Source organism: Numenius arquata, chromosome 2 (assembly GCF_964106895.1).
Source record: "Numenius arquata chromosome 2, bNumArq3.hap1.1, whole genome shotgun sequence".
NCBI lineage: Eukaryota > Metazoa > Chordata > Aves > Charadriiformes > Scolopacidae > Numenius > Numenius arquata.
In genome coordinates this window covers 86,216,728-86,241,874 of record NC_133577.1, presented here as the reverse complement: position 1 = coordinate 86,241,874, position 25,147 = coordinate 86,216,728, and the positions used below count along the sequence as shown (strand labels likewise).

Below are 25,147 nucleotides of genomic sequence, written 5' to 3'. Positions count from 1 at the left end.
ACCATTTTCTCCATTTCTAACACCCTACTCCCTTAATTGTTCCCACTCTTTCTGTAATGGTGTAGATGTTTGTCAGTTAGGTACTCAAAGGCTCTGCAATAAAGAGACCAAAGGAAATTAAGCGAGCATCGAGGTATATGAAAGAACATCCTTCTGTCTATTGCAGGGACTATTAAATATAAGGGTCCAAATAAGCTTTCCACTCTGAAAATACTTGAATCGTTGATTACCTCATATTTGCCTTACTTTTATACTATTCTCTAAACATCTGCTAGTGCCAGCTATCCTAAACATATCATATCCTAAACAGGATATGATGCCAGCAAGTCATTTAGTGTGATTTAGTAGAGCAGCTCTTCTGTTAATGATTGGATATAACATGACAATTACTCCTCTCCTTATGTCTTTTCTCTGGTTCCCTAGCAGATCCTTTTTCTGTGCTCTGCAATTTTGGTTATAATGTGTTAAGAGACATGAACTAAACTATCAGCTCCTACAGATTTGCACAGTAATCATGGAAAGAGAAGACAGGGTTAAATGATCTATCTAATACCCTCCTTTTTTTTTTTTTTTAATCCTCTTATGAAACATATCATATAATACCTTTTCATAACAGTTTTTGCAGCATGCTGCAATAGTATTTTGTGGTTATATTCTTTGGTGTAAGTGCCTGACTTATTAGCAGCTCTGGCTATTGCAGCATCTAAGTCAAAGAGAGCAGTTTATATGAACTGCTGTGTCCCAAGCTGTCATACCTGGGTCACCAATAATTTGTGTAGAGGATTTATCACAAAACATAAAACTGATCTAAGCATACCTCCAGGAGCCCTAGCTCAAACTGTATCCATTGTGAAAGGCATGTTGGAAGCACACCAGGTACACCAAAGAAACTTCCTGTCACTGGAAGGGTTTAGAGGTTGAAGAGTAGAGACACAAAGAAAACAGGTTTCCTTGTTTAAATATATGAGAAAAATACTTTCTTGATACAAATATAATATAGGGTTCTAAATATCTTTAATAAAACTTTTTTCTATATAGCATTTTTTTCTTTCAAAAGACATGTTAAATTTGTGTAATGTACTATAACCTACTCCCATGTTCTCAAGAAAGCTGCTTATGCTGCCTACATCCAAGGATAAGCCATGACAGCCCTTGCAGCACTAGATGGGAAAAGATGAGCACAGGATTTGTAGATACGCAGTGGACAGCATTTTTTCAATGATTTGAAGGCTTTTAAATACATAGGAAGCAAAGGAATACAGGAAGAATCTATAGAAATATTCTTAGAACAATCTCCCTGACTTAGAATCTCCATTAATGATAATACACTTTACCCTCCACTATGGGGTTAAAAAAGGGAATATTAATCATATGCTTTTTGGTCTGCAATGATAACATTCCATTCATTTCATATTTCATGGTTTTCTGAGGTTTATGTTTGGTTAGGACTCTCCCAAGGTCTTGGTTCACACAGTAGGAGAATAAATGGTTTCAAACCACAAAAAGGAGAATAACATTATTGTTCCTCCTCTTCCTACTCAATTTTTAACCATTTTTAATCATGTAAGCTTTAAGAAGGACAAGGACCATATATCCACCAGACAGCCTCCGAGGTAAGAAATCTTCATGCCCTATGAATAGAGTCTACCTCTTTTTTTGAATGTTGTATCTAAAATTGCTTCTTAACAGAGTGATACTTTCTCACTGGAATTAAGGATAAACTGTTGACATGCTTATGACCAGGTTTGATTCCTCAAATAGACACATATACAGAGGCAATACTTTATTGTTCTTGTGGCTTTATTTCAGAAGCCTCTTGCTTAACTGAGCTGGATCAATTGGTTCATTATTTAACTTTGGGTTATTATTTCATATTTCAAACGATAACTAATTTGTAGGTAATTTAATTAGATTATACGCTATTCAGAAGAACTGACCTTTGCAACTGAAAATGATTTTCAGAAAGAAACAAGCCTCTCAGTGTGCTCTTGTCTGCTGAATGAGAACATCTTTTAGAGACAAACATCTGAAACAAATGCCCCCTGGAGGTGTGCACTACTCCAGTCATTACAGAGAGAGTTCTCATGTTCATCTTTAATACCAGTCCCTGAGATCCTGTCAGTACCTGCACCCATTAAGCCTATCACTTTTCAACTTTACACCAAAATCCTAGATACTGTTTTCCTGATGTAAGCTTCCAGCATGTCTGTACTCGTCTTCCTGCACAGAGAGAGAGATCTTCTCCAGATGTTGGCTCACATGTGGGCCAGACACACATTAAGATACAAGCTCTTTCTCCTTCCTAGATTCCAGACATGCGTGTAAAAGACTCAAACCCTACCTAAATAGCAGAATAACTCCATCCCTGCAGTCTATTTTTGTCAAGGACAGAAACAAATGTTTACACTACCCCCATCTTCTCTCATCTAGGGGAACATGGAAAGTATCACAGATAATTCCACAGTGGCAGAAAGCTGCTGTTTCATAATCTTATAATGGCATACTGCCAGTTCATGAATTACTTTTAAAGGAAATTAGGGCATCATGAAGAATAAGACATCTTCTAATACACAACATATGAAAATTCTAGGCTGAAGCAGCTTCTAAATCTTTCTCTCACTCCATTTCTTATAAAAAAACCCAATCAGCAGGGTAAGGAATCTGCATATGATGTAATACCTGGAGACAATTAAATTCACATTTCTGTGTGCTTTTTTGAAGCTTTTGCATTGAAGCCAGTGGGAGTTTTGCCTGATCAAGGCCTTCTTACACAAATGAACAACTGCAAATGTGTTAGGAAAGACTGATCTCTGGGACAGTGAATCACAAGTGTTTTGTCTCCTTTAGAAGAAAAAACCCCAAAACCTCTTGAGACTGTTCAGTAATTCATATCCAAAAGAATTTTTTACTTTCATCTTAGCTGGAAAGCAGATTTATTGCACAGAACATTAACTTAAGAATAAACCTGGTGTTAACTTCAGAATAAAGCAATTCAAATAGGACCAATTTAAGACACAGAAATGAAAAAAAAAAAAAAAAAAGATAAAATAAAATGGTATTGAGCTTACTCTCCAGATGGGGTAGAATATTTTATATTGTATTTTCTAGTATCTTTGTCTGTTTCAAATAAAATAATACAATCAAAACTGAGTCCTTCAGAAATCTAAGACACATTTGCTCTTTCACAGATTTAGCATTAGTTCCCATAAGGAACATAGGTCTCTAATGAAAGGTTTAAGAGGATTTTACATGCCTGAATGTTTCTGACAGAGATGCCAGAGACAGCATTCCAGACCAGCTAATGGCAGGAAGATTTTCAAAGGGCGGAAAGCCATGTGGGATGCATGTTTGCATCTGACAGACCAAAAAGAAGCAGCAGGATGAGACAGTTTACATAGCAGAGATATGTATGCCAAGACGCACACCTTCTCCTGAAGATGTTGTCGTGTATTGAACTGGGGTATAATTCCACACAACGGAGGAGACTTACCTCCTTATAAATGATTGCTCCTATGAAACTCTTTTGTGCCTCTTGGTCAAGTATATATTTTTTCCCAGCTAATTAGTTAATTATTATTTCAGCAAGAAAATTGCCTGAGGCTCAGGCACCTAAACTCTTGAGGATAAAAGGAATGTACTCCACTGTTTTTTTCCCCATCCCACTGGCTGCTAGTATCCTAATTTCTGAACTAACACAAAGGAAACATAGTTATCTAATAAAAAGGTATAGAGGCTTTTGACTTAGCATTGCCTCAGTCTAAATCCACAAAGTTGTTTAGATAATTAACTCCCATGGATTTTAATATGTATGGATACTTTTACTATTTAAGTCTAGCTCCCTTGTGCTAGAAGATGGTCAGTCCCTGACTGTGAGTATGACTCACCGCGGAGGCCTGTGTGATGGCTTTAAGGCCTTACTCAGGAAAGATCTGGTCGGTTGGGTGCATAAATCTATGTCTGGGACTGGTTTACGATCAGCTACATAAGCACAAAGGGTATGATCTGGCAAGAAACTGCTGCCATTGAATTATGCATACAAAAGCACAGGTTCAGCACTGCAAATATGAATGACAGCTAGCAGCAGTGCGTGGTGGCAGGGGGGAGCTGGAATGGTTACACATGACAAAGAAGTATCCTGTTCTCTTCTCTCCTCCATAGTGAAAATTACTGTTAGAAACCCATATTGAATCTGACCCTGGTACAAGGGCTGTAGGCTGCATTATGATAGTGCTGGTGTCTGCAGACTACAAGCATTTCAAAGCACAACTGCAAGCCCTTTTCCACGAAAAGAAAATGTACAGGATCAGCCAGCACAGGCTATCTGATGAAGTCAACATTATATCTGAACTACCTGTTACAAACTAATGTGTAAATAATAGCCAACTCCTTATCTCTAATGTTTATTTTTCTGAGAAATTTTGGAGAGTGTTAAAGTTGGTCAGTGTTGTCCTGTGCTCTCTACTACAGTCAATAGCAGTTGAATATCTGAAAACCCATAAAGAGGGCTAATCAAATGCATCTGCCACTTTAACTGAGGCATTGGCCAGTGATACACATCCTTCTGTGATTTTAGACTGTAAGGAGTAGGAGATACCTACACTTGCTGTACCTGTGTAAGCCTGCTATAGATAACATGCCATACCTGCTAAGTTTCTGAACTTCACACCTTCTAACACCCCTGAGCTCTGTAGGGATGCTAGTTAACACTCTTTCTGCATTAAGACCTCAGCTGACTGTTCACACAGCCTTGTCTGTGTAAACAATCTTTTTCCCTTTGGTGATATCAATCAAAATCGGAGCAGAAAGTTTCACTTCCAGTGCTTTACCTTTCTCGTAAACATATGGCCCTATGGAGTGAGATCATTGCAGATACAGATATGCAAAGCTATGCTTTTAGCCCTAACAGTGAATATCAAGCTCTCTCACCAGTAAGCAGTGAATACAGCTGGAGCACTTGTTCATCCAGGAGAGAGTGGATGATGAGCAAAGGAGGAAGAAACTGAAGTTTGTCTCTTTTCCCTAAATATTTATTTGTGATTTTCAAAAGTTTCAATTTTATCTAAATCAACAATGTGAAATGTTACAGGACACCACCGGAATCATAGAATGATCAGAGTTGGAAGGGACCTTGAAGATCATCTAGTTCCAATCCCCCTGCCATGGGCAGGGACACCTCCCACTAGACCAGGTTGCTCAAAGCCCCATCCAGCCTGGTCTTTTACACTTCCAGGGATGGGGCATCCACAACTTCCCTGGGCAACCTGTTCCAGTGCTTCACTACCCTTACAGTGAAGAATTTACTCCTAATATCTAGTCTAAATCTCCCCTCTAATGTAATGCTCTAAATGTAATGCTCTTCAAACTTGTAATTGTTGACTGCTAACACATTTTCAGTGATGGCCAAAGTGTTACACAGCTATCTCACTAAAATCAAGGGTTTCAATTCAGGCCTCACTGTTTAAATCAACAATTCAACAATTTATGTCCCTTGGTGTGGGTACATGAAATTTACAGATACAGACAAGCTTAAGTTTTAGCATTTGAGTCATGGTACTCATCTTCTTAAAATTAGGCATGTATGGAGGTGTTTGCAGGATTGGGGCTAATCATCAAGTGATTAGAAAACAGTCCCCTCCGGGTCTCAATTAAACATGGCTCCAGTACCACAAATCAATGCACCAGAGGGGTGGTTTGAAGCTGAGATCATGTCTACAGCACAAGGCATCGCTGACATCACCTTATTAATCTGGGGTGTGAGCGCTCTCTGCTCACTGAATCCCCTAGTTTACCTGCAGTTATAACAGCACAACTGTTCTCTTGCCAGTTGAACATATTTCTGTTGGGAGGAGGAGGGGGAAGAGAGAGAGAGAGAGAGGAGTGCGCAAACCAAGGCTTGATGCTGTTACGATCTGTTTGGTGATTGCAGATGTGGAACTACTATCATGACACCTGTCCAGGAGGATGCACTGCTCTGGATGGTTTTGATAAGGGGTAGTTTTGATAAGGGATAGAGGTAAAGATTGCAGCTCTTCAGCATTCCTTGTGATAAGCCTTACTAGTAAAAACAAGGCTGGTATAGGCTGCCACAGATTACAAACATTTTCTTTTGCCAGAGCAGTGTATATTTATAAACTGTATTCTAGTTTAGACATGGCTATAGTTAATTAATGTTTGTAAAGCACTGAAATTGAAAGGTGTTATGCAAATGTAAAATATTCTTCAGATGCAAAGCCTTATTTTATTTCTCAGAAAGGCTGCTTGCTTTCTTTGTCAGTTATGTTTTTGCTTATGTTGTAAACGATTGGTTGCCTGTGTTTGCTGTTGTAACATGTATTCTTATTACCACTTTGCCTGTCTTTATTGGGATGTCTGCTTTTCAGTCTCCAAGGTATTTCTTAAATGTTATGCATGCAAATTTCAGTTCACAGATGTGCAAATTACATAGATGCTTTCCATCCCGCACAGGTAAAAAGGCTGGAAGTTGCAGAAAGGGTGTATATTTGGAATGTGCATGCTGGCATGGTACTGAAACCACAGCTCTTTGAATTTGTATTTTGCTTCTGAGGATTACTCCTAAATCAAAACCAATCAGATTTAACAATGATTTTTAAATGGCCTACTCATAAACGGTCAAATCAAGCACTTCGCATATGAAGAATAAATTTAAAACAAGTGCTTCTGTCCTGCTTAATGAAATTTTCTGAAGAAGATAAGGAAAAATAACTACAAATTTAATTATGGAAACACGTCTATGAAACGATGTAGTGATTCTTAGTCTTTTCTTATGTTGCAGCCTCTTGAGGCTGCCTTATATTAAAAAAAAAAAAAAAAAAACAAAACAGAAAGGTTACTGGTTGTTAGGAAACCTCTTAAGGACTCCTAGTGAACAACCTATATCTGGCCAAGATGAAGGCCTCAGCATAACCTCACTGATTTACAGTAATAACAACACGTTGCCTCTCTACTGTCGATAGAGGAAACATTCCTCAGTATTTTTAACTCAAAATCTTTCCATGGCTGTGTGATTCTAAATAACCAGTTAAAGCAAAGTTGTCTCCTGGGTACAAGGAAACAGCATGATTATTTAAGAAATTTTTGAATGTAGCCGGAAAGACAAAATAGAATGATTTCAAGAGTTTCACAGTGGGAAGTCCGGTTCCTACTTATGTGACATAATTAAGCTGGTGTAATATAACAGTGTATACTGCATGTCTTCAGTTACGATGTTCCAGGGAAAACTGAAGAATAATTGGAGACAAAAACTGAATATCATGGGGAAAAGAGAGTCACCCCTCTGAATTCAGATCAATTTCATTTTGCTCTTTCAGGAGTTGTAGATAATCATTGTTATCTGATCAGTCCAACAGTAACACTATTAAGACAATAATTTTGCATCTTGTAACTATTTCATCTGTTTAACACAGAATTTCAAAGCGTGATCACTCTGATGAACAGTGGATTACATGAATATGCAATCTTCAACAAAGTTATATCAGGCTTTTCACCCATATCCATTGTATATATTATATCCTGAAACTTAAATTAAAATATTCATAGCTCACTGGAGAGAAATGAAAAATTGATTAACTTATTTATTTGGGGAAAATGTGTAATCAGAGAAATGAGAAAGATGCAGTCTGGACTGGGAATGCATTGCTGAGAGGTGAAAGTAAGGAGGAGGTGCCCAAAGCATAACTCCCATGACACACTGTGGTGGCACTTCTAACTGCACTGTTTGCTTTCTCAGATATAAGAATTCTATTAAAAGTGTAAAAAAGGAAGTTGAAATTAGGAGTAGGAGAGAAGATTGTTTTTGTATAGCCTTTTTTTATGCAAAATGACTTTTTCTAAAGAATTTCCAAACAGTTACATATATATATATGACCAAAAGGTTCACATTTTTAGTGGTTTTAACTGTAGGAGTGTAGATGCATACATGGTGTATTTGCTTTATAGTAATGGAGATATAGAACCTGTTTTTTGATGAGAAGGGTTAGAGAATCTCAAAGTCCTGATAATATAATGGCTGTGCTTTAATGGAAAAAAAAGATAATTCAAAAGAAGAAACGGTACCTCAGATCATTCTGTTGAGATGATACTTTAAAATTTTCTGTGATTTGAGAATCAAGATCCCCTGGTGTACTGAGATGTTGTTGCTGTTTGAAACATCAAAGCATGGATTAAAAAAAGCTCTGCCATGAATGTAGACCTCGTATGTAGAGGCCACACAGAATACCACTTTCACGGTTTCAGAGTCTGGAACTTTAAAACACAAACAGCTCATTATATGTCCAAGAAGTTTCTGCTGATTTGCAACTCCTTACAAAATGTGGCATAGATTTGCAGCATGTTAAGAAATATTTCTAATTCAGATAATAATGTGGTTGCTTATGTGTTTGGGTTTTTTGTACAGCAGTAAGTTCTTGAATATTACTCAGTTGACTCCTCAAAGTTTCCTGAAAGTACACAACCACACAGATCTGAAAAATCAAGTCACAGAATGGCTAAAGGAGATTGGGTTTGAAGTAGAGAGGATGTTTAATGTTTTACTAACACAGAAACGATCCACTGTGTTAAGCATCATGTCCTTTTTACTTTTGAATTTTTTCCTGATATCCTCTGCAGCAAAGGTGATCTCTGTGATTTTCAGCAATTGAATACACCATAAATTTTTGAGCATCACTGTCCTCACAAAACCGAATAAAAACCCTAGACATATTTTAAGCTCAGAGAAAGAGATGCTGACAACTCACAATGCCTGGGAAATTCAGCTGCAGTGTCTGACTGTGCTTTAGTGCTTTGAATACCCTTCCCTGTCTGTCTTGCTGCTTTGCGTGAGCTTATTGTCCCTTGACCTGACATGATAGAAATTCGAGTCACCAGTTTTCTGTCCAGCATATTAACCTAAACTGCTGATAGCCAAACTATTTTAGGGGCAAAGCAGCTTAATCACCACAGCTAAATTCAAATTTGAGATTGTGAGTGAGCATCTTGAGCCAGTTTGCTGTATGAAATTTTGTCTTTCTGACCACATCCAGAATGTTTCCTTTTCTAGTTTCCATACTTCCATAACTACCGCAAGGTTTGGCTAAAAATATTTAAAAAAAAAATCTGCAAAAAAATACTCAGACATTAATATATTTAATGACAAGATTGAACAGCTTGAACTGCCTTCCATTCATTCTCACTGTGTTTATATCTGTTCCCAAGGCATAAGACTGCTAACTGGAACATCGACTGTTCCTTATTATAGTTTCCAGTACCTTCCACTGCAGATCATTAGCAGAATGGTTTTCTCCTTCTATTTGGTGATTACAGCTTTTGTGTTTGGTGTCATCCATATGTTTTGATGGTAGTTTTATGTCCAAAGTAAATAGAGGTTCATGTATCTGTTCTTTCATGAATCTGCCATTTCCCTGATTGTTTCATTATTTTCAGATGCCTCACAGTTGTGAATGGAGCTGATTTATAGGCCTGGACAGGCTGTTTAAATCACATGTTGAGGGCAAGTAAAGATAAACTGAGTTTCACAAGCTGACTGACACTAATGAATAGTTATAAGTCCTTTTTTTAGCTGAGGAATATTTGAAAAGAATGAAGGAGAGAAAGAGAGAGATATGCAAAGAGTTGGGTTTTTTTTTTTTTGTTTTTTTTTTTTTTTTTTTTATAAAAACTCTCTGGAGCCCGTTTTCATTAGCAGAAACACAATATGAAGATGACTCAAGGAAGTCAAGGTGATTTAGGGAATTAATTGTTGAAAGGGTTAAAATTCCTATTACGCATTTCTTAATGGAGCAGTAGAAGCTACAGGTGTAGGAAAGAAGTAGAAAAAGTAAGTAATGGAGGTCCTGAAATACAGTTCAGTTCTACTGAGAATATAATTGCCCAAGCTCAATTGTGCCTGATCCAAGGGACTTGGAGACAATATGTCAAGGACATTCAACGTGATAAGAAAGCAAAGAAGATTTTTAACACTGAAATTTCTGCCTTGTCATTTTCCAGGGGGAAAGAAAAAAAAGACAAGGTGAAAACAGAGCAATGGTAAAAAAAATTATGGCCCATAACATACCATACATTTATCCTCTTGAAATAGTTAACTAATAATAACTAATAGTTAGTATCTCAGCATAAAAAAAAAAAAAAAAAAAAAAAAAAAGGAACAAATAGATGATCATAGATTTTAATTGCAGGAAAAATGGCAAAACTCTGTTACTGAGGAAAAAATATAACTCCTCTCCTATAAATTCCAGTTACATAAGGCTATGGGCAATTACACTATTGAAGAAATCTGTGACGGAGAGTAGGCACTAGAAAATATCTATGAAATATGATTCTCATTCATAGAGCTTTCTGAACTGCAGGACACCCACAGAGCAAAATCAGCTGCAGATTGGTCTTTCTACATCATGGAAATAATAGAAAATAGGACTGGAGGGGAGCGTGAGTGGCTATCTAATCTAACCTCCGTGCTAAGGCAGATGAGCAATAGCTGAAACTTTCTGGCAGACTAGCAGAGCCCATGCAATGTGATAAACATATTTGGGGTTGTTTGTTTGTTTGTTTGTTTGGTTTTTTGTTTGCTTTTAAAGATGTGTTCCCAACTGTATGCAAAAATCCATATTCTTAAAACAGCTAATGCCACCACAATGCACTCAACTTTATTTCTGCATGTATTTATTGACGATAAACCAAAACAACACTTAAATTTAAATTTTGGTGTGCTGCAAAAGTTGATTCAGGGAAGAAGGAATTCAGTTAATTAAACTTTTCTCACCAGGTGTTCCTTGTGGCAGGACTTTGAAAATTCTGCGGCATCTATTCAGTGGCATAGATAGGCACAGAGGGTACAGGAGGAAAACAGCACCCGTCACTGCTCTTTGTATTTTAAAGGAAACTTTCTGCAGTGAAGAGAACATCCCCGCTAGCAGAATCTACCTTTCACAGACTGTGTTCTTGCTATTTGTGGCATGTGTATCTGTCCTTAAATGTATTCACAGAGATCAAAATGTTCCACATTGTAGTATCTGCATTCAACAGATGGAGCATTTATCTGCATCTGAGAAAAAAAAAAATCACAGTAAGAGCAAGAACGCGGTGGAGGCTGATGCGAGTCTTCAGCTTTACGTTTATATACTCATACGTTAAAGATTACCCTGCCCTACCCTCCACTTCGGATAATTTCCATGGTTTTTATGGCACGGAGGGCAGGGCGTGCGATGAAGAGACGGGGGACCCCGCGCCCCCCAGGCGCCGCCCGCTGCCACCGCGGGGCAGTGTGCGCCCGCTCCGCGCCCATTCCGCCCCCGCGCTGCCTCCCGCCTCGGGTTCCCTGCATGTTTTACTGGGTCGTGAGCTCGGGGTACTATTCACGGAGCCTGTTCTTTGCTGGTCATTGAGAAAAGATACCTATTGTGAAATTCAACCAAGAAAAGCGCATTTTAAGAGAAACGTCTGTCAGGAGCGCTTAGTCCCTTGAAACCGTAGCTGTCGGTTTATGACAAGTCCTCTTCAGAAGTAACAGGAAGTCTCGCCGTGGCGAGTGTTAGAATTCTTTGCGCGCCCATGAAAAATCTTTATCAAGTGACTTTCCCGTTCTCTTTCTCCACCGCTCTCTCTCTCTCACACAGACTTCTTTTTCTTTTTTTTTTTTTTTTTCTTCCTCCTCCCCCCTCTGCTACTCATGCCCGATGTAACACCCTTGCCCGTGGCCAGCATGCCCGATGCCACACGTACCTTTCCCATCCCCGGTTTAATACCCCCCCCGGTGTCACAGCCCTGCCCGTGACCAGTGTGCGGTTCTCTCCCTGTTTTTTTCCCTCGCAGCAGAGAAAGGTAAAAGAGATGACAGACAAAGCCCATCAGACGGCGACCGCACGAGGACCGTTGCGCTACGCGCGTGCCAGCGGTCCGAGCAACTGCGGTAACTTTTTTTTTTTTTTTTTTAATAATAATAAAAATATAGTTATTTCAGGGCTTTTCCAGATAGCTTCGGGAAAAGCCCGCGGCGGTGGGTGCGGGGGTTCGCTCTGCGCCCCTTTGCGCGCCCCGCGGGGCTCCGCGTGCGTCAGGCGGCCAGTGGCGTCAGCGCTGGCGGGCGCAGAGCGGCGGGGGGGGCGGGGGGAAGGAAGGCAGGGGGGCGAAAGGGGGGAGAAGATGGAGGGGGAGGATGGAGGGGGAGGAGGGAGGGAGCTTCATCGGCAGGCGATGGCGGCACCGCCGTGACATCACCCCGCGGCTTATATAGTTGGGGAAGGGTCCGGGTCCCACGTCTGGTGCCGGCAGCCGCTCGCTAGCACGCGTGCTGAGGGCGCGGAGCAGCGCGGTGCGGTGCGGAGCGGCGGGACTCTCTCTGTCTGTCTCTCTCTCTCTCTCTCCGTCTCTCCCCAGGATTTATGGACTTTACTTTCTAAGAGGGCAGCGCGGCAAAAAGATGAGAGCCCAGCTGGTGTGCGTGGTGCTGCTGGCCTTGGCCTCCTGCAGCCTCTGCTCAGGTAAGCTCCGCACCGCCCCGGGCGCGCCCCGCACCGCGGGCTGGGCGCTCGCCGCCATCCCCCGACGTCTCTCTGACCGGTTGGCGCTTGAGCCGCTCCCGAAGCTTTCAGAGGGACCGAAGGAAAGGAGGTGAAGTCGCTTTGGGCCACCGCGGTTCTACTCAATAGGCGCCAAGGAGCTGGCCCTGATAACGGGCTCTGGCCAGCATCATTTATTATATCACTCCCATAACTTTCTCCCTTCATATAAACCATCCCTCTTCGCAGCATCCATACCATAGCAGGTAGTGTAGACTAGTCATTGGAAATATACATCAGTGTAAACCATCACTTGATTATGCTGCCTCATTTGTGTTTTATTGAATGCCATGTATTGCCAGACTATAATAGAAAATATAATTTCTACAATTTTCATGAATAGCTGCCAAAATCCAAATCAAAATGAATATATATGCACTTTATTCACTTTTTAGTGACAGAAATACCATTTTAGTATTCTGGGGAAAAAATTGCCAGCAGCCGATCTGAAATTATGACAAAAAATGCTGAATCAGATGCAGATCACTCGATAGGAAGGTTAATGTAAGTGCATTTCTACTCCCAAGCACAATTGCTTTAGAAACCTAAAAAAAGAGGACCATATATTAAAATGCATTCTCTGCTCCTTTGGAAAATGGCACAGCAAAGTTCCCTAAGTTTATGATCAAAAATAGGTATAGTGGCAATTAAACAGGTGTACACACACAGAGATGAAGCAGAATAGGCTCAAAATCCAGTCTTAACTGACTCTAAAATTACTTTAACTCCATAAAATTTAAATAGTAAATTTACAAGTAGCTTCATTTTTCAGCTTCAGTATTCAGGACGACTCAGAATTCCTAATTCTCACTTTAGATGAAAGTTTCCAATTTGTATTCCCCTGCAGAAGAAAAATGTAACACACATAATACCCACATTTTATCACAGTTTAAGCATAATGTTTCTGTATATTATAGAGAACTGGTGATTGTAGTGACAGGGTTTAATATTTGTTATTTTATCCCCATAGATATGAAGCTTCTTAACCAAATACTTGACTAGTGTTTTCAGTGAGGCAGTTTCAAATTCAACTGTTTGTAGAGACTGAATGAAAGCCCACTAAAGTGAAAAATTTCAGTGGAAATTAAAATAGGCTTATAAAAAAAACCAAGAAACCAGATTGTATATATAACTGACATGATGGTTTATTTGCTTGAAACTTTGAAATTATATTTAAATGAGAAATGCTGTGGAAAAACTTGTATGGAGGGACCAAACCAGTTTTAACTAGTATGGACAGTTATGTCATAAAGAAAATAATCATTGATTTTATTTTTCTTTTGAAAATATTTGCCCTCAGGGGAAAGTATGTACCTGCAGAACATAACTATTCCTGTAGAATGTGAATATGTGAATAGAAGCTATATTTCTTGTCAATAAGAAGTGAATCAAGAGGACATAAAACTGTGTGAATTTCCCTCTGATTTGAGAAATAATGTGTAACCAGGCTTTTTATACATTGCTCTCTGAGAACCTGCACTTTTTATGCTTTTGCTCCTCATCTGTCTCTTTCACTCCTGTATTACCTGGACGTGCTCCCTTCTCCTCCTCCAAGCTTTGCTTTAGTCTTCACTTGAGGAATCTTGACCAGCCTCCTCAATAGTGTCCTTCAGATTTCTTTTCTCTAAGTATTTCTTAATACCTACCTATCTTCCACATCTGCAGCTATCTTCCGACCTCCATGGTATGGAAACTATCTTCCATCCTCTACGCAATATAAAAACCAGTTGCTAACCAGACACAAGTCCTTTCATTGTCCTCAGCTGGTAGGACCCAGGACACCAAAAATCATGATGCTGTCACACGTGTGCCGCTCACCCATACACAGGAGCTGCTGCTATCATTAATAGAAATTCAGCTGAGGTAATATTGTGCTGCCAGCCGAACTTTGGAGAACTTTAAGCTCCTTTTAACAGAAACACAGCTGTTGGAAATGTCTGAGGAGATAAAAGACTTGGTCATATTATCTGATGTCATTTTTTTTATGGGATACTAAAGTTTTTCAGCCATGAAAGAAACAAAATCAAAAAACGTGTAAGAGAGCTACCTCCTGTAGCTAATGGTAAGCATTAAGGTAGTTAAGTACTGAGGCTTCTGATCTGAACTGTACTATGCTGTGCTGTCTTGATGTCACATCAGGCACAGAGGAGGGCCACTCTGATGAGTTGGGGAATACAGGGCTATTACAAGACGGAACAGACGAGAATCTAATAGCTCTGGGCATAGCCTTTCAGTGAAGTATTTATGGGATTTCCAGGGGAATGGCTTATGTCCAAAAGACACAATGATCTTGCATTTGTTCGCTAATCACCACGTAAGGACACTCTAAAGATTTAAGCTGGGAAGGGCTGTGATTGCTCTCAAAAAATATGTGAGTTGGGTAAATATTATAAATAGAAAGCTATAATTAGTAGTGAAGAAAGTTATATACAAACAATAAATTTGTAGTTAGAAATAAAATTAGAAGCTTTAAATTAGAAGAAGGTGAATAACCAATTATAGTTTGGAAGGATTTCTCAAAGAAGCAACACAGTGGTGGTGAGATCTTATTAAGATGGAGCATGATAGATTTTTAAGAGCATTATAATGGTTGGCTTCCTCTGCTAGCAGAAATCTATGGTGTTTTAGAACATATTTGTATAAAATGTCCCTTACAGTCTCATGTTCTGTGAAAGGTGATGACACAACATGGTGATGATCCCTGAAATGAAGGCATAGGCAGAATCTGTCCACAGATTCTGTGGTAGCATGTTACATGACAGCAGCATCAATCACTTTAATGAAAGTGAAATATGACTTATATGAATATGAAATAGATTTTAGTTTAATTTAGTTTTAAATATAAGTAAGCATATTGTTTGGCTTTGGACTGCTGGTATTCAAGGAAAGCTAAAAGCCACGTGGAACTCTGTTTTGCTCAAAAAACTTAACAGATTTTTGTATATATCTCAACTTTGAGCTGTGGTTGCTGCTACATTTTCAAGGTATCAGATATTCCTTGTGATTCTGTACAGCACAAAGCTGTAAAGTTCGTGGTTATTTTCTCTTTATACAGCAATTTTTACCCTGTTCACCACATCATGGGTCTTGTAAGTCTGCTGAGCTATCAAAATTCAGTTAAATTTGTAAAGAAAATCCTAAGACTTTCAGTCAGAATACTTTCTTCTGATCTATGCCAAGAGCTTGTATCACAAACTGATCGAGCTCAATTTCTTCATATGAATAAAAATGTTGTTAATTTAACTAAGAATAGTCAACACTAAATCTTGTCAAGTAATCCCAACTGCCATTCACCTAAATATTTAGCTGCTACTTAAATAAATATTAAATATATATCTAAGATCTTCTTCCAAAGTAAGGAGAGGTGGCAAATAGGGATTACGAAAATCATATTGATTTTGAATGAAGAATATTGCAGCAGTTGTTTTGCATACTGAAACGGCTGCACATCATTAGTGGGCCTGTCTACCAGTGAACTGAGATTAATGAATCATTTCATTCACTTCAGTAAGCTTGATCATGCTTTAAAAAGATAGTATCCATTTTAAAATAATGTTGCTATTATCTGAAGACTCCTCAAAGTCCCTCTAGATCACTTTGCTGTGTTTTTATCTAAGTTGTTTGTTTTTCAAAATTCATTGATCTCAAAAATCAAAATCACAGAATCAAAATTTTGTGTGCTGAATTGAAATGTCTGTAATTAAATAATAAACATATGCTTCTGTTTTTTTCTCAGATTCAGAAGAGGAAATGAAAGCATTAGAAGCAGATTTATTGACCAATATGTACACATCAAAGGTAATTATTTTTCCTTTTTTAGCTGATGGGTAGGGAGCAAATGAATTCTCATTAAAAACCCAGAAGTCTTTGCACAAAGTAATAACCTATGGTCTTGACCAAAAAGTTCAGTGCTAGATGTTACTTTGGTGCAAGATTTTCTTTAGTTCAAAGGAAATTTAAAGGTGTTGATTTGACATACTAAAAGTGCTCCTCACTTGAAACACTGGTACTTCCATTAAACTGTCAAAACTGTGTTGTGTGCAGAGATGTAAATTTATATGAGGAAACGTGTTTCCAATAGGATTATGCCTGATGAAAGCTAAATTAACCTTGAGTCAAATCCATAAGCACTATTTTTATGCAGAAGTTTTCCTATATGCATATAAAATTAAGATAGTCATAAAGCAAAAACTGTTAATACATATGCTGATTTTGGTTTAGGAATTTAATCATAGTGTTAGTTAGTGTTAGTACAGGAACATGGGGACATGACTGTGAAAATATTAATTTGATAAATGACATTTCCTTGGCAAGTTGCCAGACTGTGAGGGACGCACATGTTATTTAATACAAATAGACAAAAATTCAGTTCCAATCTCATATTGACAAGGTGAAGCAGCAAGTGTTGCACATATGTATTGAACAGGCTGATAGATAAACACTTTCTCAACACTGTTATTTTCCACAAATAATCTAAGAAATATATACTAATATATACTAAATATATACTAATATTTCTTCAGCAGCATATTAAAGAACACACCCAGAAACAAGTACCATGGGTTTAAGGTTGAATGTTTTAATTCTTTGTTCATATGAAGTTCAAGTGGTACTTAAATTCAATGGAAAATAACATCAGAAATGAAAATTCATCCCCTCCACCACCCCCAAAGAATTTAATAAGCTAATAGTTGAAAGTTAAGGACAAAACCTGCCTGGAAGACTTCTGCATTTACTGTATTTGCTTATATGTGAGCTTTTTCACAGGATCCTTTGAATAGACTAGAGTAAGAAATGATGCTAGAAAATATATTGTTTTCATCTGGTCTGGCAGTTCCTAAGTTCCCATGTTCTTTACTGGCATGGTAATTAATTAGATGCCAAATAAACCTGTTTGCCACTCGCTTCTCTGAGGTACAGAAAGATTTAATAGATGTTCTTTTCCTGAGACATATTTAAATGTAGGAGGCTGAAAAAAAGAGTTCTTTCTCTGTGTGGCAAAGCATAAGATGACCAGGGAGGAAACCCTGCAGCTACTGGCTTTAGTGGAACTGTGAACCTAATTTCCACTTCCATCTTTTTCTCCCTTTCAGCACATAGCATAATCTCAGGTAACTAAAAATGCACAAATACAGTTCACCAGTTCATAATGTCATGATGTTTGACATGATACTCTTTTATGGTTTTTTACATCATGTAGCTTGCTACTCAATTTCCTTATGATATATACCATAAGTCAAGTGACATTTGAAGTTGACAGAAGCAGGAGATGCATGGTGGAGACACTATTTTAATTCTACATTATACTGCCTTAAATCACCGTCTAAAATTCATTAGCCCAGGATACATTGTCTCTTGACATCAAAGTAAGGCATGGCAGAACCACTAAAAAGTGTGCATAAATGCTTCTACAAGAGGCGTACCACTAATCCATTCATTACTGAAATGACAAATTTTTTTTATTTTTTTCTGTTGTCCTCTCCTAGCTTTTAACCCTCATTAGAGCAAAAGTATGGTCCTGGTGTGAGAGACAAATTTGAGGATGGTATGTGTAATAACTGTCTTGTATTGTGTCTGAGATCTGGTTCCAGTTGAGGGCAATTATTGTTAAATTGCATTAAATGTCTTTGACATTGACTTGGTAAAAAGCAGCAAGGGAAATCCAGACAATTTAAATAGCATTGATGGGCGGAAAAAAATAAAAAAAAAATTGTTTATGAAAGCTCAGATCTAAAAATGTTGTGAAGTGGTTTATCACTTGGCAGAAAAAATCTTCCTAAGTAGGTACTTGTGAAGTATAGTTGTCCAGCGTCTATTGACTCTTTTCAAAATGCTCTTTAAGGTCATCTCTATGCTGAATCACTCTCCATCTTTAAAGAAGTATGTCCATGCTTATTGTGACATGTCTTCAACATTTAATACAGTTTATCACCCTTCCATGCTGTTACATCTCAAAGAAGACACAGGGATCAAATAAGTCCCTAAAATGCTTTATCTGTCTTTCCTCTAAGATAAAATCCAAAAAGCCATTTGGAAGATCTGGTAAGACAACACAACCTGAAGTGTTGCAAATATGCGGACAGTTATCTGCTGTCTCTCTTTTGTATCAAACAGATAGCTCTATTCCCAGCTTCCTAAATGCTTGCCTGAAACCACCACTTGCATGGAGAATGTCCTGACTTCAAACAAGGTTGAGATGACATTAGTTAAAGAAAAAAAAAAAAGTGTTTCCTTGAAGAACATATCATCAATAGAATGTAGTCCCCCACTCACATTAATTTTCTGGTGTCTTGGACCCTCTGAGCTTCTTATAGTTCTGTGATGCCTATTGCTGACTGTATGTGCCCAGAGAGTTTAGACTCTTTGTCAGAGGCAGACGAGGTTACAGCTGCCTAGGAGTTACTGACTTTGTGACTCAGTCATCACATAAAAATTCATTACATTTACAGACATTAGTATACACCATGGAAGAACTTCCACTGTAGCAGAACTCAACACCATATCTGTTTAAAGACAGAGTATGTTTATTATTTCTATTATTACATTCTGAACAAAATTCAACTTCTACTCTGAAAAGGAACCATAGAGATCCTACATTACCTTGGGTTTTACTTGGTTATGGAACTGTTTTTCGTCTGCTTTCTCTAGATAAAGACAAGAATATAAAAAACTGAGAATCAAACTTTCTTTTCCTAAAAAAACGAAAAAGGGATTTGGGAGGTATGCATTGTAACATAACAAGTATCTTAAACTGTCAGGGGTATCATTCAACAAGAAACGGAATGAAAAAGATACCATAGAATTTATAATTTGGGATTCTCTTTAATTTTTCATAGGACAAGCCTGTTGCAAAGAAGGAAATATTCTCAAGCTCATTTCAGTTTGTTAAATGATTTAAAATTCTCTTTCAAGCTATATGAGGTGTGGGAAAATATATATATGAATCTTATTTCAGAAGCATGTTCGACAATGGATATGCATATATCATCTTCACTTCAGCACTAATAACTTTTAATTTCTGATCCATATTGCAATCTCTTTTGTTCCTTCAGATCACTCCCAGATATTTTTCAAGTTAATCTTAAAAAAAATTAGTTGCATCTTGGCAGATATGGGTTCCTTGATATCTTCTGTAGGTGTTTTCCAAAATATGTCTTGATCAACCATAGTTGGTATTGCTTAGACCTGTGTGGAAAATATATTACACAGCAGAAATATACCTGAACATGAACATTTAAGTTATGGTCATCTTAAACTATATTTTCACATATTCCTTTAGGATAAACACCTCAGGGGTTTCCCATAACCTATAAAACAAAGTTGTCTGATCGCAATGCTTGCTGTTCAGCGACTGGACATGACCTGGAGAGCTCCAAGTTCAGTTAAAAAAAATACTTCACTCTTGACTTAATGTTCCTTATGCTTTATATGTTCTTAATGTTCTTAATGCTTTATACTCTCATTGTGAGCTGACAGCAGTGTAAGTCAGAAGGAGGTTTACCAAGGTAAAAATACTTTGGGGTGACATATGTGTGGTATTAATGGGAATTAAACTCCCTTAACAACGTATGCTTGGAAATAGCACTGCAAATTTTTTCCCCCTAATCTCATGAATAGCAGCTAAGACCAATCTCACCTAATGAAGTCTGCTATTTAAGTATTTTACCAATATGCAGAGGAAAGTTCCTTTAAACATAGACATGCATCAGGATAACATAAAGTAGTAATTTTACATCAAAAATATTGTATAAATTACACAAGAAGGCATAACAAATTTCCCTATCCTTTCCTCTTCTGTTCTTATCCACTGGAACATTTTTGGTTGTGTTTTTTTTTGTTTGTTTGTCTGTTTGTTTGTTTGCTTTTTAATTGAGAACTCTAACTTGATCACATAGCAATGCCCCTACTTTTTATTCCTCAATGAAATTTAGTTATTGTAGGGCTAGCTCACATTTCTTTCCTATACCCTGGAGAGAGAATTGCACTGGAAAAGCCTCCTCATTTGTCATGGAAAAATCCGTATTTTCATATTTCACAGATTTTTTAAAACAGACCAAAGAAGATTTCGAAATTGCAGTGGACACTTGCTCTTTTAGCTATTTTAACTTCCATTAATTAAATTAGACAGTTTGCAAAGAGATTGATTTTTGTTATTAATCTACCATATCTTTTCAAATAATTCAATAGACTAATTAGGGCACCTGATGCGACAGCAGATGCGGTCAAAGTAAACAGTGCAGAACCAATTTCAAGCTTCTGAATAAGAGTTGATTTGTTTTGTTCTTAGCCTCAAAACAAAATACTCTTCTTTTTTTTTTTTTTGTTTTTTGTTTCCCTGACCCCTTTCAGGAATCTGAGAACACATAGTGGTTTTATTAAAGGAGTAAATTATTCTCTTTTTGAAAGGCATGCATATACCAGATGTATATTGGAGTGATGATTATAGCCAAAAAGTTTTTGGTTTTTTTTTTTGTAACTAATGCTAACAGTGATGCCAGCTTTTCTTCTTTCTTTCTCACTTCTCTGCATTTTCATTCTTTTCCCTCAAAAAATAGTGGTGTGGTGAATATGCATAAATCTTGCATACCATGTCCTCTTTTTAGGAAGATGCTTTAAAGAAATAACAGATTATGTGATTACTTAGTGTTCAGCTAAGTAAGCACTGCATCCATACTCTTAAGTAATGCTGTCAGTATGTAAAAGGCAATGTCTGTGTTTATGTAATACCTATATTTAACTTTGTACATCCAGGAAAAGAAGCAGCTACATTTCAGTTCATAGGTAACATGATCCTAATGTGCACAGCAAGGAAGCCCTTGCCAGTAATAGGAATCTGCTTTTTGGCTTTTGTTTGGAGGTTGCTGTGTCACCAGTTCTAGTTTAAGGATCACCACTAAAAGGTATATAATTTGAAAGAAATAAGTAATAGTGGGAGAACCAAGAAAGCAGCAAAGACATGAAAAGCAGTGAATGAGGTAGGAACTAGGTTTTTCACTTATTTTGTTCTGTTGAAAATCAAAACTAAAGAAGACTACTGCCACAACTGCTTGGAATGAACAGTACCAGTAGAAAAGTAACAATTATTTTTCTCAACATTTTTAAAAAGGGTTTAAGAGTTAAATAGCTCCTAAATCATGCAAGATACTGGAGCAAGCAAAATTTGAGACAAACCATGATGAAATTTCTCTGTTTCTGTCTTTCTGTAGCATCTCTGAACAGGTCCACTACGGACCAGCTAAGTACAGTTGGTCTGAGGTTTTCAGTCCAGTTACTAAATCAGGATTACATTGTTTGCACGGCTCTGTTTCATCTTTGGTCCATCTTCAGCTAAGCCCACAGACCTTCAATTCGCATCTCCCAGGCTCATGACTCTCCAGCATCCAAAAGTCCTGAGGCTTACAGAGTCCATAACTTCAGACCCAGCCTCATCAGACAGCTTTCCCTGAAGCAGGGACTCTGTTCCTTTTCTCAGGGAATTTTGAAATGACTGGTATTTGTTCTGAGCTGAGGAGGAGCATCTAGTTAACCACAGGCATCCACCTTGGATTCCAGTACTGGGAATTTATCCAGTGGGTTTGACTCATTGTCCTGATTTACACCTGTGAATTTATATTATATTAATTTCCATCTGTGTTTTTGTTTGCACCTGTGCAGAATGACTATGAAATGCTACCATTCTGGTTTGGTAGGAGTTCAGTTTTTCATCGTGTATATCTACCTGGGGGGTAAGGCTGTGGGGAAGCAGACCTGGTGTGTTTAATAAAAGAGTTGTCCTAATTTCAGCACTCTCTAATTATTGTCTAAAAGTTGAGCAGATGAAAAGTACTTCAAACATATAAACTTGTTCCTACCAAAATGTTTGAATGTCACATATTATTGCTAAAAAAACAAACAAAAATTGCAACATGTTAAATAGTGGGTATTTGTATTTTCAGATTAACAGAGCAAAACTTCCTTACTGGAAAATGACCCTGCTAAATGTCTGCAATCTTGTCAACAACATAAACAACCAAGTCGGGGAAACGGTAGAGGTAGATGAAGAGGATCTCATTTCAGGAAGACAGTTTCCTGCTGCTCTGGATGGCTTCAGCTTGGAAGCAATGCTGACAGTATATCAACTCCAGAAAGTTTGCCACAGTAGAGCCTTTCAGCATTGGGAGGTAAAACAAACTGCCACAAACACATTTCAACTGCTATTAAGTTTTCAGGCTCTATTGTAGTGATGTTTTAAAATCCATATCCATGTAACTCCCATCACATTGTCCGAGCATTCCTTCCCTTTTTTATATTCTCTAATACCTCTAATCTGCCTCCTATTGGAAGAGTTGTGAATTAATGTATTTCCTGATGACCTGAGTCTGTTTTTTAACGACCTATGGATAAATGAGAACTATTCTTAACTACATACTTTCTCCACTCTTTGTAGCCATTCCAAGGAATCAAACAAACACATAAAAGTGAGCTCTATGCCAGAACACGAAATTAATATCTGCTTAATAGACGTGAAGTTACTGCAGATGTATTGAGGCATACTACTAAATGTAGACGGTTTCTGAAAACCCTTTTAAGGCCCTAAGGGAAACTGGATTCAAAATGCATGGACACATGCCCATGTCTACATGTAATTTTACCAGGTGCTCTGGGCTTCTTATCATTGCTAGGAAACCAATAGAAAGGGAACTTTTTTTTTTCACTTCCCTGCACCTGAAGAGGGCCCTGTAAGTTCGCATTGTGATTTTATGAAGATTGATGTTCTTCAATAATGATTGATTATAGTCCATTTGTGACATTTATCTTAGTGCAATAATCACACAGAAGTACACTAAGCACAATCTGCTTGCGTTGTTATGTATTACAGTAAAAGCTGCTTTGCATAACAAAAAAAGATACCTCAGTGTCACTACCCACTTTCCAGTAAATCCAATTTCTTCAGCTATCTCAGGTTCACAGGCAGTCTGGCTGAATCTTGAACCTCTTGTTTGCTTAATCACAGCTCTGCATTTGCAGGCTTATTCTCAGTCCTTCATATTAGGTGGGGTGGTCCATACAAAAGACTGCAGCATCTTTGACAACCAGAGTTCTCTGAGGACTCTCTTCATCATTTATTGCTGAAAAGGAGCTACCATAGAACTGTATGCAATAGTTCATATGACTTAATCACAGTTCCTTACTTTGCAGTTTCATCACCTCATGTTGTGGCTGGGAATCTTCACTCCTAACAGTACTGCATGTGAATTTGAAAAAAATATTCCTCTCTCATCTTAGGAACGTGCTTATGCTGTGCAGAGGTTTAGAAAATGCAATAAAAGAAGAAGGGATAGAGCCAGAGGGAGAAGGATTGGAGAAGGCTTGAAATAAACAATTTATGTAATGAAAGAAGTTCTTGTGATCTTATTCATTCAGGACTGACTCCAAAGTGTGTTGAAACCATGAGAGTCTTTCCATTCATTTCAATAGCATTTAGATGAGTACTCATTTATTAAGTAATTAAGTGAGTAACAGAGTTTGATTGTTTAGGAAAATACTGAGGTGAGTATAAAAATGTTTTCAGGTTAATGCCTTTCAGCCAGACAGTAGGACAGTAGGACCATGGAAGAACATGGTGAGAGAATGGATGAAATAAACAAATAAAGCAAGAAAGAATCTGAACAAAGCACTTCAAAAACTCCAAGTAAAAGTTGAAATACAGTTATATAAGAAGTTTTGATTGACAAAATGTTGGCTTTCTGGTGCTTTATTTAATTTATTTGTTTATTGCACATTTTGATTTTTTAGCTGTAGGAAGTTGCAGATAAAAATATTGCTCAAAAGCTGAAACTGGCAAGCAGTGGGTGTTTTAGGAGGTGTTTAGCCTAAGTGAGTGATTACAGAGTGACAAACATTAGGAAGATTTCAGTCAATTTGAGTTTTAGTCCAGGGAGGACATACCAACTTTTCTCTCTAGTCAAAAGCAATGATCTAATTCATTTCAGTGGAATTTAAATATCACCTCCACAGGATTCAGCTCATCTTTAGCCTAATCTTAATTTAATGTCTTGAGTTTGGGGCTTCTTTTTTTCTTGTTTTTCTTTTTTTTTTTTAAACCTGCAACTATTATGGTAAAGTCTTTTCTTGGTGGCAGATGTTAAAGTTTTATAAAACTGTCTAGGAATTTATAACATTCATTACAAAAAAAAAAAAGCTAATAACATTGTATCTCTTCTTGCATCCTACAGTTACTTCAGCAAGATGCTTTTGATGTAGATAACTCAAGCCAAGACAAGGAAATAATGAAAAGAAAAAATCCCTATATTCTGAAACGGCAGCTACATGTGAACAAAGCTAGAAGACCATACATACTCAAGAGAAGTTCATATTACTGATGCAGCAGAAGAAAACAATGTATATTTAGTTTATAGGTAACTGTGCGTTATGGTTATCTTATTTAAATCTGAAACCATACTTGTGTGAAAATATATTATGGAAAATCATCAAGACGATAACATAACTGTGTCTTTTTTGCAATTGCTGTTTCTTGACTGTGATTTTTTCCTACTTGAGATTAATTGGACTGATACATTTGCAAATAAATCTAGTTT

General features: G+C 37.7%; 1 protein-coding gene across 1 annotated transcript; it reads left to right on the top strand.

The window, feature by feature from the left end:
• The first annotated feature begins 12,430 nt into the window (after positions 1-12,430).
• Positions 12,431-24,931, top strand: NTS (neurotensin). The gene is made up of 4 exons (XM_074169045.1): positions 12,431-12,491; positions 16,306-16,367; positions 22,505-22,729; positions 24,785-24,931. The coding sequence occupies exons 1-4, from the start codon at positions 12,431-12,433 to the stop codon at positions 24,929-24,931; spliced, it is 495 nt and encodes a 164-aa protein (XP_074025146.1).
• The last annotated feature ends 216 nt before the right edge of the window (positions 24,932-25,147 follow it).